We start from the raw sequence: 16332 nt of genomic DNA, 5'->3' as shown, positions 1-16332 counted from the left end.
GTATTGACTTGTTATACGCATATTCGGCGAAATCAAGAAAATCCAACCAATCATCTTGTTGGTAGTTAATATAGCATCTTAGGAACTGTTCTAGCACCTGATTTGTGCGATTGGACTGTCCGTCGGGCTGTAGATGATAGGTGGAGCTAATTCCTTGTTCGATTCCCGCGAGTTGAAGAAGCTCCCGCCAGAAGTTGGCAACTAATTGTGGGCCCCTCTCGGAGATCATCTTATTGGGAAACTAGTGCAATTTTACTATATGCTTTAGGAACAGGCTGGCTAATTCTTTCGCTGTAGGTATCGTAGTACAAGGAATAAAATGAACCTGTTTTGAAAAGAGATCCACTACTACTAGAATAACCATGTGCCCTTTGGAGGGGGGAAGCTCAGCGATAAAGTCCATTGAAATTACAGACCATGGTCTAGGGGGAGTTTCTAACGGTTATAAGAGTCCAGGGGGCTTCCCTCTCCTTGATTATGCACACTGGGCAGGAGGATATGTATTGAGATATGTCCTTTCTCATCACTGGCCACCAAAACTGTCTTTGCACTAAGTGTAATGTTTTCAGATATCCAAAACGTCCAGTGGTTTTTGCATCATGAGTCATGACATTGGTGCAAGATTTCCTTTCTTAAGCTGATTGGGATATAAAGTTTGCTTCCCTTATAACAGTGACCACCCTCTGCCTGTTTCAATTCAGCTTTGGGCATATTTTCCCCCTCCTTCTTTTACTCTCTCTCCCCACTCTGAGAGATCAGGTTTTGGGTTGCTTTGCATTTTTGCTGCCTGGCTCCATGTTGTCACCGCTCCTCCCAATTGAGCGAGTGAAAAAACTGTATCAATCATCTCCTCCCTCTGGCTGTCATGTTGGGGCATGCATGAAAGGGCATCCGCTAAGAAGTTCGATCGCCCGGGGAGGTATTTCAATGTGAAGTTGCATCTAGAGAAGAATTCCACCCACCTTAATTGTTTGGCATTCAGTCTCCGGGGGTGCGTAGTGCCTCTCAATTTTTGTGATCAGTCCATACTTCAAAAGGCACTTTAGCTCCCTCTAGCCAATGTCTCCAGGTTTCAAGGGCTAAATTCACTGCAAAAGATTCTTTCTCCCACACAGTCCAATTGCCTTCAGTCTCAGAGAATTTCTTGGAGATGTATGCACAGGGGTGCAGTCTCCCCTCATCATGTGGCTGTAAGAGCACCCTGCCCACAGCTGTGTCGCTTGCATCCACTTGCACTACAAATTTTCAGTTTTCATCTGGATGCTGTAGAACCGGTTCAGAAACTAACAGCTTTTTAAAACTTTCAAACACCTCTTGACATTTTGCCATCCAGTTCAACTTAGCAATAGGCTTTTTCCCTTGCAGGTCTTTCCCCTTCGTTTTTAATAAGTCTGTTAAAGGTGCCTCCTTCCCCCACACTTTAGTCCATGCATGCTTTGCACAACGATCACCTTTAAAGACCACCAACAATTCTTCAGGGTCTGATTCGCTTGCTGTTTGTTTATACAAGTGGTGTGGGGCAAGAGCAGATCTCTTGTGGGGGGATTCATTCATTCATTTTGTATCCAGGCTTTCTCCCCAGTGGGACCCCAAAGCAACTTACACCAATCTCCTCTCCTCCATTTTATGCTCACAACAACCCCGTGAGGCAGGTTATGTTGAGAGTGTGAAACTGGCCCCAAGTAAGCAAGTTTCTGTGGCAGAGTGCGGATTCGAACTTGGGTCTCTCCAGTCCTAATCTGACACTCTAATCACTACACAACACTGTCTCATTGAAATACTGCTGTAGAGAAAAGCAAGAATCCAGTAGCACCTATAAGGCTAACAAAATTTGTGGCAGGGCATGAGTTTTTGTGTGAGACAGCTCAGATCTGAAGAAGTGAGCTGTGGCTCATGAAAGCTCATTTCCTACCCCAAATTTTGTTAATTTTATGGGCGCTACTGGATTCTTGCTCTTTTCTACTGCTACAGACAGACTAACACAGCCACCCGTCTTGAAATACTGCTGTTTGTGCTGTGCTGTTCGAATACACAACAAGGAAGCTGGCAGACAGGCTAAATAGCTAAATGACTCCACAGAAAAATCACCTCAGCTCTAAAGAAAGGGGACCCCACATCACCAGCCAGTAAGAGATCTACCTGTCCTTTGGCAAACACCTACCAGTGATCTGAGGGGTAACTGGAAAGAGTCCCATTTAAGACGAGGGTGGCTGACCCTCCGCCGTCCATGTTGATCGCATTGACGATGCCCTGCTGCTTCAGAAGGTCGGCCATTTCCCAGAGGCTGAGACTGTGCAACGAAGAATGGAGGATGTTAGGAGAAGACAAACCTCGCATGGCAAAGTAATCCACCAGAACAGTACACAGAAAGAGGAGCTCATTCCCCAGCATCCCTCTTCCAAGGTGCCTGAACAGGATCACCTCTGGCAGTGAGGATTCTGGGTTTTGACCCAGGTGGCCCTCGTTCTCCTCCTGCTACCTTGACCACCAGCTTGGTGCAGTGATGGAAGGCTGGACTGAGATCTAGGAAGACTAAATTCCCCTAAATGAAGCTTGCTGGGTAATCTTGGCCACTCACACTCACTCACCCTAACCAACCTTGCAGGGTTGTTGTGTGGAGGAGAGGAGATTGATGTATCCTGCCTTAAGTGTCTTGTAGGAAGGGAAAGATAAAAATGCACTAAATATTGGGGGAGAGGGGATTAAGGCGCTACACAGACTTACCCCCTCCTGTCTGTCTGACCATCCACATGCATTAAAACCAAATGCCCTTCTTTGTCATGTCCCACGGCTGTCCTGGCAGACACAGTGTTGATGAACATGTCAAAAGGTCCTGCCAGGGGAAGGGGGACAGATGGGGGAGAAAAATAAGTCAATCTGCAGGATTTTTTTTCTTTTGCTTAGCAAAACTTCATACTCATTTTTAAACACTAACTTAAAAACCTGTCTTCTCCTCCACACCTCCTCCCAAACAAGAGCCCTATCTGCCCATCAGAGGAAAAGAAACGTACTACAGGCAAGGTCATGTTGGCCAGTGACTGTGTGGTTGCTGATGGCAGGGTTTGACTTCTCTTGTGCTACGTGAACTGCCTTGTCATCAGGAGTCTTTTGTTCTACGGACAGTTTCCCACACTGCTTCCGTTTTCTCATTGCAGCCCAATGCAATTTGGGCTTCGTAAGTTTATTTAGCATACGTTGGGGGCTGGATTCTCTTTGCCTGCCCACAGAAGGTGATCTTTGGGCTCATGCCAGTAGTATGATTATATGAAACCCACCAATACACCTACAAGTCCTTCTCTGCCCATCCAGGTAGCACAGAGGAGAGCATTTTCACTTTGCATCTCTTGGTACTGCTATGTTTTTGATAGCACTACTATACTTTGTCATGTGGTTAGATTAATCAACTATAAACTGTAGAAACTGTGTGGTGTAGTTGTTACTGTCAGACTAAAATCTGGGAGACCCAGGTTAGAATCCTCACTCTGCCATGGAAGCTTGCTGGGTGACCTTGGGCCAGTCACCCACACTCAGGCTAACCTACCTCACAGGGTAGTTGTGAGGATAAAATGGAGGAGAGGAGAACAATGTAAACCACTTTGAATCCTCATTGGGGGAAAAGGAGAAGGTATAAGTGAAGAAAAAAATGAAATGAAGAAAAGAATGCCCAGGATTTACTGGGTGGTCGATTTTTAAAAACCACGAGCATTCACAAGACTCACAGGTGCCAGATGCTTAGAACCCTTCTCTGTCACAAGGGAGGAAATTCCTCTTGGTTACTGGTGCAACTATATGCATACATCACCTGGTGTGGTTTTATTCAGATGCAAATTTATGGAAATTTAATCAATTACTTAACTTTGTGCAATCAATTGACTGGGTGGGTTTTTTTTTAAATGTGTCACAACCTTACATTTTACCTACATATTTTGCACCGACCCAAATTCCAAGAATTAAAATGCAGGATGCTGTAATTTCAGGCAGATTTGCATGGTTTCTCTCATTCACATTAGATATTCTGCCATTTTTGCTACTTTTCATGCCACCTTCATTCATCATTCAGCTTACGTTTTCAAAGACAGCTTACATTTTCAATGTCTAAGGAACGGTTTGAATGAAGAGGAGAGGTAGGTAACAACACATTCTTTAAGAGCAGGCTCGTTTACAGTTGCGACCTCCTGTGATGGAGACTGCAGCTGCAGGCACTTACCCGACTTCTGTGTCTTACTACATTCCAGTGCTCGGCTCTGGTTCACATAGACTTCGCCATTTCGCACCAGCCAGACAACCCCACTCACCAGCTGGACGAAAGGGTTCTCTTTAGCTAACACCTCCTCCTCAGAAAGATACCTGGAAAAGACAAGAAAGAAGTGATGCGTTTGGAAACAGCTGCCCTGCAATCAAAGAATCACATGAAGGAAGCTATTTCATACAGTAGTATCTTAGCCTCCTCCTGAGGAGTTCAGGATGGTGTCTTGGTTCTCATTTATGCATTTTATCCTCGCAGCAAGCTTGTGAGGTGGGTGAAGCTGACAGAGAGTAAGTGGCCCAAGATTACCTAGCAAGCATCATGACACATTCAAACCCCAGTCTCCATATAATCTAGAATTTTAATAACTATACTATACTGGAAATTTTCCCCAGTGTGGTATATCATCATATGGAAGCCTGTATTTAGCGAGCCTGAAAACACTGTGTTGAACTTATTTGTGAAGTGCTTTCTCGTAAATGGCAGAAAAAAGGGGTAGAAATCTTGGGAAAAAACACTGTGTTCTTAAAGGGCTGCCATATAGAGGATGGCAGGGATTTGTTTCACGTCAGTCCAGAACCAATGGGTTGAAGTTAAATCAAAAGAGTTTTCGGTTAAACATTAGGAAGAACTTCCTGACAGAGTAGTCCCTGAGTGGAACAGGCTTCCTCGGGAGGTGGTGGGCTCTTCTTCTTTGCAGGTTTTTAAGCAGAGGCTAGATGGCCATCTGACAGTAATGCTGATTCTGTGAACCTGCACAGATCATGAGAGTGAAGGCAGGAAGGGTTGCATCAGTATTTAGTTCTTACATGCCCAGGGTAATGCCGATCGCCACTTTAGGGTCAGGAAGCAATTTTCCCCAGGCCAGTTTGGCCAGGGATCCAGGAGAGGTTTTTCTGGGGATGGCATCTGAAGAAGAGAACTGTGATTCTCGAAAGCTTATGCTACAATAAAGTTGGTTAGTCTTAAAAGTGCTGCTGGACTCTTTTTGATTCTGGGGATGGAGCAGAGGTCACTGGGGGTATGACGGGGGAGAGGAGGTAGTTGTGCATTTCCTGCATTGTGCAGCAAGTTGGACTAGATGACCCTGGAGGTCCCTTCCAGCTCCATGAGTCTATGACTACATGAGAAGACTGAAAATCACTGAAAACACAGAGGCTTTGGAACTCTCTCCTTCCAGAGGCCAATGATCATCCATTCTGAAGACAGGAAGGGATTAAGAACATAACACCAGTGCATCTTTTTTTGATTGGCTGCCTCTTGTTTTAGTTTTCCACCATTTGGTATTTTGATGTTATCATTACTATGTTCATCCGTCTTGCAGCCCATTTTGATTTTATGGGTAATAGGTTAACAGGGAAATCTGCTTAGCATTTTCAATATAGTGGCCATGCTATATGCTACCTTGGGTACAGTGTAGAAAGGACAGGATAGCGACCATATATTCTCAGATTTTCAAATTATTCCCAGCCACCCTCATGGCCTCACAGTTATAGATCACATCTTCAAGATACATTCACACACTACACAGCAAGTACAAAAGAGATACAACGTTGACAATGCACAATCTTTTTTTTACAGTTAGCGAACACTTGGGAGTAAAACCATCAGCCAGATGAAAGTGTTTGGGGGACTGCATCCAACCAGCCCTCCTGGGTATACATCCAGGGAACCCCTGGTGAGAAAAGTTGCCAATACTTACCCAAAGACCAGTGTGCCGTCTTGCCGGATGCCGAACTGAGCATTCTGAAGGCCTGTGGAGGTCTGTACCAGCTGCCCGTTGCTCACGATGTTCCCAAAGCACTCCCCAGTGTCCACATCAAAGTAGCCCCCGTTTTGGGCCACAAGGCACTTGCCCAGTCTGGCAGTCTCTTCCACGGTTGCTCTCGTGTGGTTCCAACAACCTCCCTGCCCGCCAGGTTCCAACACAGAGAATGTTCTTAACGGGTCTCTCACAACCGTGAAATGCCCGTACACCTCTCTTTGGTTTTGACCTTTGGGAGGGAAGTATGAAACAAATGCCCGTGTGGTGGCCAGAGGGGTGATGCTGCTGTTGTCGCTGGGCCAGGATTCGTGTGTCGTGTTGCCATGCACAAGAAGTTGACAGTCTCTGACATACCGATGGTGGTGGTTGGGGCCATGTTGGGAAGGAGGATATGGCAGCAAGAGGTCATCGTTTAATGAATTCCTGGAAGTTGTCATATTTCAGAAGTCAGTAACACAGTCTAAGGTAATTTGCACCAATTCAAACAGATTTGCCTGTCCATCTGGACAGTTAGGACATGTGACACTCCTTCATCCCATCTGTCCATCCAGTTCCGCATTGTCTCAGCTTGGCAGCAGGTTCTCTGTCGTGCCCAGCTCTTGCTACCTGAGATGTCTTAACTGGAGATGCCAGGGGCTGAGCCTGGAGCCTTCTGCATGCAAAGCAACACCTCCACCTAGGGTTGCCAACTCTGGGTTGGGAAATTCCTGGTGATTTGGGAGGGGGGTTTGGAGAGGAGAGGGTCCTCAGCAGGATAGAATGCCATAGACTGCATCCTCCAAAGCAGCCATTTCCTCCAGGGGAGCTTGGTACTCCCCACTTTTGATTGGGGCCGCCTCCCTCCCTATGTTCCTCCACAGCAGCTTCACTCATCTGAACAGGGTCTCCTGCAGGTGCCAGTCTGCACATGGGTGAAATCAACAGCAGCCAATACACGGGCTTTCTCTGTGGTGGCCCCTACCATGTGGAACAGCCTGCCTGAGGAGGTCAGGAGCACACCCAATCTCCTGGCTTTCTGCAAACAATGCAAAACTGAATTATCCAAAAAGGCTTTTTACTCAGATAGGAGGGCTGTATTGTAGGGAGTGGGGGTCTCAGATGCTTCGCCAATGAGTTAAGGACCATAGACCTCACCACTATGTTGCCTTACATATTATCTGCTGCTTTAAATATGTACTCCTACGTACTACCTGTGTTTCATGTTGACGAATGTCAGCCCTAGCATTGCTTATGTTCTGTTTCAGCATTTCTTCAACTCTGTATTGGATTCTTGCTAATGCCATGTCTTTGTAAACTTGTATTCCTTTACCCTATGGCATTGTTTATGGAAATGTCCTTGACACTGATTGTACTAATCTCACACTGTGCCATCCACCTTGTGTAATGATCTGCCAAGACATGTTTCCGAAAGTCTCCACAGGATTTGTAAAGCTTTACTGAACGAGTCTAGTATCATAATCTTACAATGGTCATCTTATGATGGTCTTTGTCCAGAATAAGGCACTACAACAGCATAGACACATATATCCCTCCTAGGCTAGAATTCTTCCCCCACCCTTCCCCACTGGGAACCGTGTGAACAGGGGAGAATAAAGCCTCCAAGGTCACTGAGACTCCTTTTCCAGCACTAGGAGCAATTTAGTGGGAACCTCCACACACCCCTTCCTGCCTGGGTATGGCAGATGCTAGCATCCTGACACCCTGAGTCTCAGTAAGAAAGGCGACCATAAAAGACATAAATTATAATAAATAACTTAATTGTGCGAGCAAGAGTCCAGTAGCACCTGTAAGACTAACAAAATTTGTGATAGGGTATGAGCTTTTGTGAGCCACAGCTCACATATGCTACCACCAATTTTGTTAATCTTATAGGTGCCACTGGACTCTTGCTCTTTTCTACTGCTACAGAAAAACTAACATGGTTACCTATCTTGATCTATCTTCAATGGTGTGAGTTCAACATTGGGATACTGTACATTTTCATTCTCAGTAAAGAATGTGCTATCCTTTAATCTTAACAGCTTTATTATTTTCTGTGTTTACATCCCAATTCCCTCCACAGTGGAGACCCAAAGCGGCATATAACATTCTCCTCCTCTCAAAGCACCTGGTCCAGATGGATTGACAGTAACTTACTACAAGTTATTTCAAGATGAGATATTGTTACCTATCCAATCTACGATTAATGCAATTATAAAAGAGGGGAAGATACCAGAGACGTGGAGAGAAGCTAATATTACTTTGATCTCGAAAGAAGGTCTAGACCCCAGTGAAGTGAAAAACTAAGGCCCATATCACTTTTAAACAATGATTATACGTTGTTTGCCACAATATTGGCTAGAAGATTGAAACTGGTCCTACAAGAATTTATTAAAGAAGATCAGAGTGGACTTCTACCGAAAAGGCAAATAAAAGACAACATGTGCTGAATATAATTGAATATTTGGAAAAACATAACGAGATACAAGCAGCGCTGATTTTTCTCGACGCAGAAAAAGCATTTGACAATATAAACTGGAAACTGATGATAAAAGTCCTGGAAGAAATGCTCTTTGGAGATAATTTTATCACCTGGGTGAGAGCTATTAATATACAAAAGACCCAAATAATAGTTAATGGAGAACTAACTAGTGTATGTGAAGTTCAAAAGGGAACAAGACAAGGTTGCCCATTGTCACCCCATCTGTTTATACTGGTACTAGAGGTGCTAAACAGAGCCATTAGAGAGGAAAGTAAGATCGAAGGTATTAAAGTTAAAAAAGAATCATATAAGCTAAGAGCATTTGCAGACGACCTGGTCTTCTCCTTAAAAAAAATCCTTAGAGGGAATAGAGGTATGTCTAAAGGAATTTGGTGAAGTAGCAGAATTTAAAGTTAACAGAAGTTAAAGTTCACAAAGGAAAAACAAAGATGCTAACAAAGAATATGCAGGAAAAAGAAAAAAGTCAGTTGATGACGGAATTTATAATTGAAAAAAAAAGTAAAATATTTAGGGGTAATACTGACAAATAAAAACATGATGTTATTTCAAAATAACTATGTCAAGGTATGGAATTAAATTAAAAAAGACCTAGAAAGATGGGAGAAATTACAACTATCATTGTTAGGAAGAATTTCCGTTATTAAAATGAATGTTTTGCCAAGACTGATGTTTTTGTTTCAGACAATCCCAATTTTAAGCTCTGATAAGCAGTCAGAGCTTTGGCAAAGAGAGATAATGAAGTTTATATGGCAAAGGAAAAAAACCACGTATTAAATAAAAGGCTTTGCAGCTGCCTGTTTAGTGGATAACATTAAAGAATAGGAGACTCTTGGAATTAGAGGGACATGATTTAAGGTATAGGTGGCATGGCTACCTGTGGTACAATAAAATCAAAGTAAATGTAGACTTTAAGAATCATAGTATATGCCAAACCCTGATACAAATCTGGAATAAGTTTAAGGCAAGAATAACAACAAAAACACCAATGTGGCTTTTACCACATGAGGCACTATTCAGAAGAGAAATATTACATAAAGATAAGTGGCTAACGTATTATGATTTATGTAATTTCTCACAAGAGGGGATAAAAATGTACTCAAGAGAGGAACTGAAAGAAAAAGGCCTGGATTGTCAGTGGTTTGCGTATATGCAACTATCAGAAAGGTTTTAAAATGACCTTAAAATGTATGGCATGGAACTAGTACATTTGAAAAAGAGTTATGTACAAAAGAAGATCACTTAATATCTAGAATGTATAAATTTGTGTTAAAAATAGAACTGGAAAAACAAGTGAAGGACTGCATGATTAAATGGGCTAAAAATGTTGGATATAATATCCATATGAAGCAGTGGGAGAAAATGTGGAATTATGGTCTAAAATTTACATTGTTACAATCTGAAAGATAATTTTTATAAAAATGATGTACAGGTGGTACACGACAGCACAAAAATTAGCTAAGATGTTTAATGGGGTGTCAAATAAATTTTGGAAATGCCAAAAAAATGAAGGTTCCTTCTACCATACTGGTAGACCTGCCCCATTGCTAAAAAGTATTGGAAACAAATATACTTAACAATGCAAAAAATATTAAAGAGTAACTTACAATTAAAGCCAGAGATGTGCCTATTGAGCTTAGTGGATAATTCAATAGAAAGTGCATTTGGAATTTTGATTAGATATATGATAACGGCTGCAAGATTAGTCTACACACAATACTGGAAATTGAATAAACTTCCAACAGTAGATGACTGGTTAATGAAAATGTTGGAGATTGTGGAAATGGCAAAACTAACAGAGTTGCTGAGGGATAAAATGACAGCCAACTTTGTTAGTAAAATTATCTTCCAATTGCTGTATGGTATTGAGATCTGGGGGTGGAAAGATCAATTACTTCTAAGTCAGAAAGAATCCAAAACCTCTTTATGAGGTGAATTCTGGCACTCCCTAAAGGGACACCGGCTGCCCATTTATGAGCTGAGTTGGGACTCCCTCCAGTGAGGGCTCGAGCCCTCCTGATGATTATAAAATTTTGGGGGGAAAACCAGCTAAGAACTCCTGACTCATACAGTAAACTTAGTTTCTATCTACTGGATAACAAAGATAATACTCGCCTTCAATTTATTAACTACGTCGTTGCCAGATATACTATCCCTGATGATTTATTGCAGCGCTCGGAGAATAGCTTTGATCTTCGCAATTGGGTCTTTAGAGAAGATGCCCTAATTGATGCTTCTCTGATTTCTCAATCAAGCTTTGCCCCCTGGTTTAATATGATTAAAAAAGATCATTGTAAGGCCTCCTACTTAACCAACATAACTGTATAATCTTAGGAGGACCTTTACTTCATTGCGCTTTTGAACAATGCCTACAGAGATGCTAGTGGGTCGATATAAAAAGACACCAGTTGACTAACACATCTGTATATGTGGTCATTCAGTGGAGGACCTCCCTCATTATATCCTGGCTTGCCCTCTATATGCAGAACCTAGGAATAAATTCCTGGCTAAGATCTTGTTTGCTCTATATCCCCTGTCTGACTCTGATAAGATTGTTATGATGCTCTCTGACAAGGATTATTTTATTTCATTAAGACTGGTGCTTTTCGCTTTAGCTGCTAGGAAGACCAGAGCAAAGGAATCAGCCATTGATTTGCTGTGATTGCTTTTAGAAGGTTTTATTAATTTTAAAGTTTTTTTAGTAGGGTGTTTTATGTGGTTTTGAAGTGTTTGATTACCTGATTATTTTGCTAATGTATTATACTGATATTTGAGAGTGTTTTGACGTTGTGAAGGCCAATGGCCATATACAATAAAACGAATCTGATCTGATCTGAACTTTGTGAAGACCTGGAAACCTTTCATGGACTTTCTGTATGTAAAAGAGAAGTCAGAGTTAATGCTTTGTGGATTCGAAAATTAGATTTGTAAGGCAGGCAATAAATAATAGAAAAATGAGGCTATCTTCTCAGTAAAGTCAAAGTTATATACTTAATAAAGATATGGGTATTACGGAAGAGTTATTGATTATGTAATGAGTTTAAAGAATTTTGTAAAATGTCCAAAATGGTATGTCTCCCTCGATGCTCTTTTTCCCCCCATGTTTATGTTCTTGTTTCTTTATGTGATTTTTGCTTGTTATCTGTTGTAATAAAATAAAAAATAATATATATATTAAAAAAACATTCTCCCCTTCTCCATTTTATCCACACAACAACCCTTCCATGGATGAGTGGGGACTTGAAGCTGGGTCTCCCGGATCCTAGTCTGATATTTTTAACCACTGCACCATACTGGCACAACCGGTGATAAGAGTAGAAAGAAAGTGGGGTGGTAGCTATTCTGTATTTGGCAGAGTGCCACGTCTGTGTATTGGACACGAGTAACAGGTGTGTTTGATACAAGTTTGTTCTCTATCTGGAAAAGCTGGCAGGGATACAGAAGGATATAGATGAGAGTTTAAAGAGCTTGGTACAACCGTCCTGCTCCTCTGCTGTTTTAGAGGGAAAGCAGTAAGAAGAGGAAAATGATCTTTTAGGAACCCTTCCCTTAGATGTCTAACTGATACAATCTGGGGCTGGAGGCAGCTGTGCCTTACTATTAAAAAATTCAGTCATTGGGAATATGGAGAGTGGCATGTAGTAGCTTGGCTGCATGGTAACTTACTTGCCTACTGTGAAGTTGGTGGACTGACTGCTAGAGAGGGGAAGGAGTGAGCAGCCATGGTGCATGTTGGCAACCAATGACACTAGGGAAATGTTTTCATGTGGTCCTGGAAGAAAACTTTAGGTTACTATGTGGGAGATTTAAAGACCAGGGCCAGGCAGAATTCTCAGAACTGCTATCTATTCAAAGGCAGTATTCTTAAAATTGCTACCTGTTCCATGTGAAGTGTCAGTAGGGGCTGTTGCTGCATACTTGACAGTCATCTGAATTTGCAGAAGAAAACATTGCAGTAATGGGTGACTTCATCTACCCTCACATTGACTGGGTAAATGTGTGCTCAAGTCATGCCATGAAGACAAAAGTTTCACAATATCGTAAATGACTAGACATCATAACAGTTAGTCTCCCAAAGCTGACTGGAGGGCTGCTGATTCCAGACTGGAACACAGATGGCTTTAAAAAGGGATTAGACAGATTTATGGAGGTTAGGTAACTTCTGAAAGAACAGATATTCTCTATGAAGAGTAGGTTTAAAAATTCATACACAAGGAAGTAGACAATTGCTTCCTTTTTTGGACTTTCTTCCTTGAATTCTCGTTCAGCAATTCTCTAAAGTGAATGACCTAAAATCTAGCTCCTGGAGAGATAACAAATCAATGCATTTCTTGTTTTACAGAAACTGACTTCAACATTCAATGCAGCAAACCTGTTAAGTATGACAGGTGGCAAAGATCATAGGAGTTGTGCATAACTGTGAAAATTCCTTCATGACCCAGACCTTATATGAAAGTACCATATCTAAAGGACCTGCTGGGGCAATATGAACCAGCTTGATTGCCCCTTTTCATTATCTGATGCTGAATGTAGTCTCTTGCAGTCTAGAAGGTTTTTTTTTTCTCTTCTACTACAATTTAACCTGTTACCTGACACTTATGGGGTGTCCCATCCTGTTGATTGCATTGACCTGAGTTTGAGTGACAAAGGCAGATTAAGAGAAATGCAAGTTTTTTAAAAAAAAATGAAGTTGGAAGAGTTGCAATACATGCAACCAGTCTTGATTTTCTGCTTGCAGGGAGCATTTAAGCTGTTTCATTTCTGGTGGTTCCTGGTCCCAGGGAGATCCATCTTGCCTTGACCAGGGCCAGGGCCTTTTCAACCTGGTGTAACTCTCTGTTTGTGGAAACACGGGCCTAGTAAGATTTACTATCTTTTCACCAGGCCTATAAGACAGGGATGTTCCACCAGGCATATGGTAGTTGAGATGGGCGGACCTCCCCTCCCCCCTTTTAACCAGCCTTCTGCCAGGAAAAGGATACTGTCCCCCTCGGTCTGTATAACATCAACCAGTTCACCACCTGCCCCACTGGTTTTGGTTGTTGAAGGATGTTGCAATGTGAATGCCACTGTGTTCTATTGGTTGGAATTGTTTTATTTATTATACTACCTTGTGTTTTTATACTTTGATGTGATCCACTCTAAGCCTGCTCTGCAGGGAGAGCAGAATATGAATATAATTAAATAAAAAAATTCAAGTTAACCTTTATTGGAATATAAAATAAAATTTAAAAATGATTCCTGCATGAGGCCTGTTCATTCCGTCTCCTCGCGTCTCCGCCACCTCAGTCTGCTTTACTGGACTGGGCCAAAAACTATCTAAATGGGACGGGGGTGGGGGAGACCCGGACTGACTCCCGTAAGGAGTCGAGGTTTGCAAAACCCCTTCCCTAGAGCTGGGCACTCACCAGATGACCTCTCTGCCCCGAACCCCCACGAGGCAGCATAGCAACGCCAAGGAGGAAGCAGCCCGAAGAGCCCCCACCGCCGGCCGCAGCGCGCACGGCAGGCGTTCCGTGGGGGCCGCCATCTTGAGCCCGCCGCATGATCACATGACAAGGCGGCCACGTGGCGGCAGCGGGAGAGACCCTCCAGCGGGCTGGCGGCGCCCTCTGGTGGCCGGCGGGAGGCGCTGCAGGCTTGCAAATCTCTGCCTGGTTGCGCTCGACGGGTTGGTCCAGCGAAAGACGGCGCGTGCGTCTTTCGGGTTCTGCGTGGTCTGAACTGGCTGTACAACTTTTAAACAAAAATTAGTAGGGATTTGAGGTCCGCTTTGTCATCACACGTGGAATAAAATGAATGAATAAAATGAATGAATAAATGAATAAAATGAATGGGCTGCGCCTCGCCCAAGAGGGAGGATTCTGGCTTGGAACGTTCCTTATTTGCTTGCTTGGCCAGATTTTTTCTTGGAAGGGAAATTTTAATCGCAAATAGAGCCAAGGCGTAGGACCCCCGCCCCTCCCGCGCTGAACGAGGCTTCGGTGCGTGGGGAGACTTTTAATGCGCAACAATATTGAAAGCTGGAATGTGCTTTCTGCAGATAGCGAGGTTCTCACTGGCAGCGCTGTGCGGGATTTCTGGTTTAATAACCACACAGTGGTATGTTACAAATTAAAAGGTGATTCTGCACCCTGATCTCCATTAATAAATATTCCCTTCTACCACCACCTTATTCGGAGGCATCTGTGAACCAGGCATGAACTTGAGATCTTAGGCATATTTGCTTGGGGACAAATAGAATGGAACTCACTATTTCTCAGTAAGCATGCATGAGGTTATACTGTGTTTCCTAGTTTCGCCTCCTTGGGGTGGGGGTGGGGGTCAGACTGCTGCTGTTGCAATCACACAAACTTGCCTTCTGTCAATCTGGGTCGATGTTCACTTTCCGTCTAGCTTTGCTTTGTCTTAAGGAGAGGTCTTTCATGCTACCTGCTACCTGATAGTTTAACTAGAGATGCTGAGAAATGGGATCTGGGATCCTCTGAATTCATGGGAGAGGTCCTGCCACTCAGCAATGGCCCTTTTCCATGCACACTGATAGTGGAATAAGCATGCCTTGAGTTTTCTCTTGCAGAAAAATGGGTCTTGTTACTGGAAAGATAACAATTCCAGAGGGACAGACATGTCAATCTGTTCTGTGCTTTAAGGACTAATATAACCTTATTCTGGCATATATATATTTTTGTAGGCTAGAGCCCATTTCAGACCTAGTCACTTCAGAAGAAGGAAACTCCAGTCTATGGTGGCTTATGCTAGAATAAAATATTATTTGTTAAGGTGCCACAAGAGTCTTGCTTATTTTTTAAAAATAGAAAGATGGATCTTTTGCAACTTGAGACTGTAAGTGGGCTCTCATGTGATCAAAAGCTCCTTAACACAAACATATTCCCATCCCAAATGCAAAAAGTCACTGAAAAGGATGCTAGCCTAATCTCCCTGGGAAACTAGCTTTCTATGCATAGGGGATTTTTGGCTCTTGGCACACTGGTTAGGAAAATGATGATACATCATTTTTTTGCCTAAACAGGAGCCCACTTAATGTTTTTGGATGGTTAATGAGAAGAACAGTAGTAACATGGTGGCAACTCTCAACCAGATGCTAGGAGTCTGGAAGACACATGTCTCTAGGGCTGCCAACCTTTGGTGGGGCTTGGAGTTCTCCCAGAATTACAACTGATTTCCAGCCAACAGAAATTAGTTCCCTTGGAAGTAATGGCACCACTGGAGGGTGAACTCCATGGCATCACTGATGAAATAGGCAACTCAGCATGCCTTGGACACTGGGGGGGGGGGCGCGGAGGAGCTTCATGTCTCTCTGTCTGTATGTGTAACTCTCTTGATAGTAAGCTGCTTTTCCTTGTCTAAGGCGGGAATGCTTCCTGACTCCTCCTCTGTCTCTATTTCTCTTGGGAGATTTCTTGCTTTATGGCCTTCCAAATGGGAAGAATGTATTTCTCAGAATTCCTGCCATGAAGTCCTCATCCACAGACACACTTGCAGCCTCGCTGCCGAACTATCTGGCCATGGTATTTATAGAGAAAGTGACTCTTTAGACTAAGACTCTTTTTCCACTCCAAGATATTGCCATTAATGGAATCTACCACAAAAAAATTTAAGTTCTACCTTTCTGCAATTTGATTGCCTGGGGGAAAACGCTTCTAAGTAAATCTGCTACCAAACGAAATGTAACTATTTCTAATAGGGCCCAGATCTGAATTTAAGAAGAGTTTTAAACTGCAATTGAAGAGCTTTAAACTGCAAACTGGAGAGTTTTTTTCTCCTCTCTACTTGGCCTCACAGTCATCTGGTGAGAAAACAAAAAAGCACTTGATTGCCCTT

The 16332-nt window shown here is 42.9% G+C and overlaps 1 protein-coding gene across 1 annotated transcript in view; it reads right to left on the bottom strand.

Moving 5' to 3' along the window:
• The window catches only part of NAGPA (N-acetylglucosamine-1-phosphodiester alpha-N-acetylglucosaminidase), a 28695-nt gene extending 14675 nt beyond the window's left edge, over window positions 1–14020 (bottom strand). The window contains exons 1-5 of the mRNA XM_054995615.1: window positions 13899–14020; window positions 5949–6434; window positions 4208–4347; window positions 2725–2833; window positions 2162–2290 (exon numbers count right to left, since the gene is read on the bottom strand). Of these exons, the coding sequence (XP_054851590.1) occupies window positions 2162–2290; window positions 2725–2833; window positions 4208–4347; window positions 5949–6434; window positions 13899–14020 (986 nt within the window). The remainder of the gene's footprint in view (window positions 1–2161; window positions 2291–2724; window positions 2834–4207; window positions 4348–5948; window positions 6435–13898) is intronic.
• Window positions 14021–16332: the final 2312 nt, after the last annotated feature.

The sequence above is a fragment of the Eublepharis macularius genome, chromosome 12, assembly GCF_028583425.1.
Source record: "Eublepharis macularius isolate TG4126 chromosome 12, MPM_Emac_v1.0, whole genome shotgun sequence".
NCBI classification, from domain to species: domain Eukaryota; kingdom Metazoa; phylum Chordata; class Lepidosauria; order Squamata; family Eublepharidae; genus Eublepharis; species Eublepharis macularius.
The sequence above is the reverse complement of the archived record's forward strand: the minus strand, read 5'-3'. Positions and strand labels throughout refer to the sequence as shown.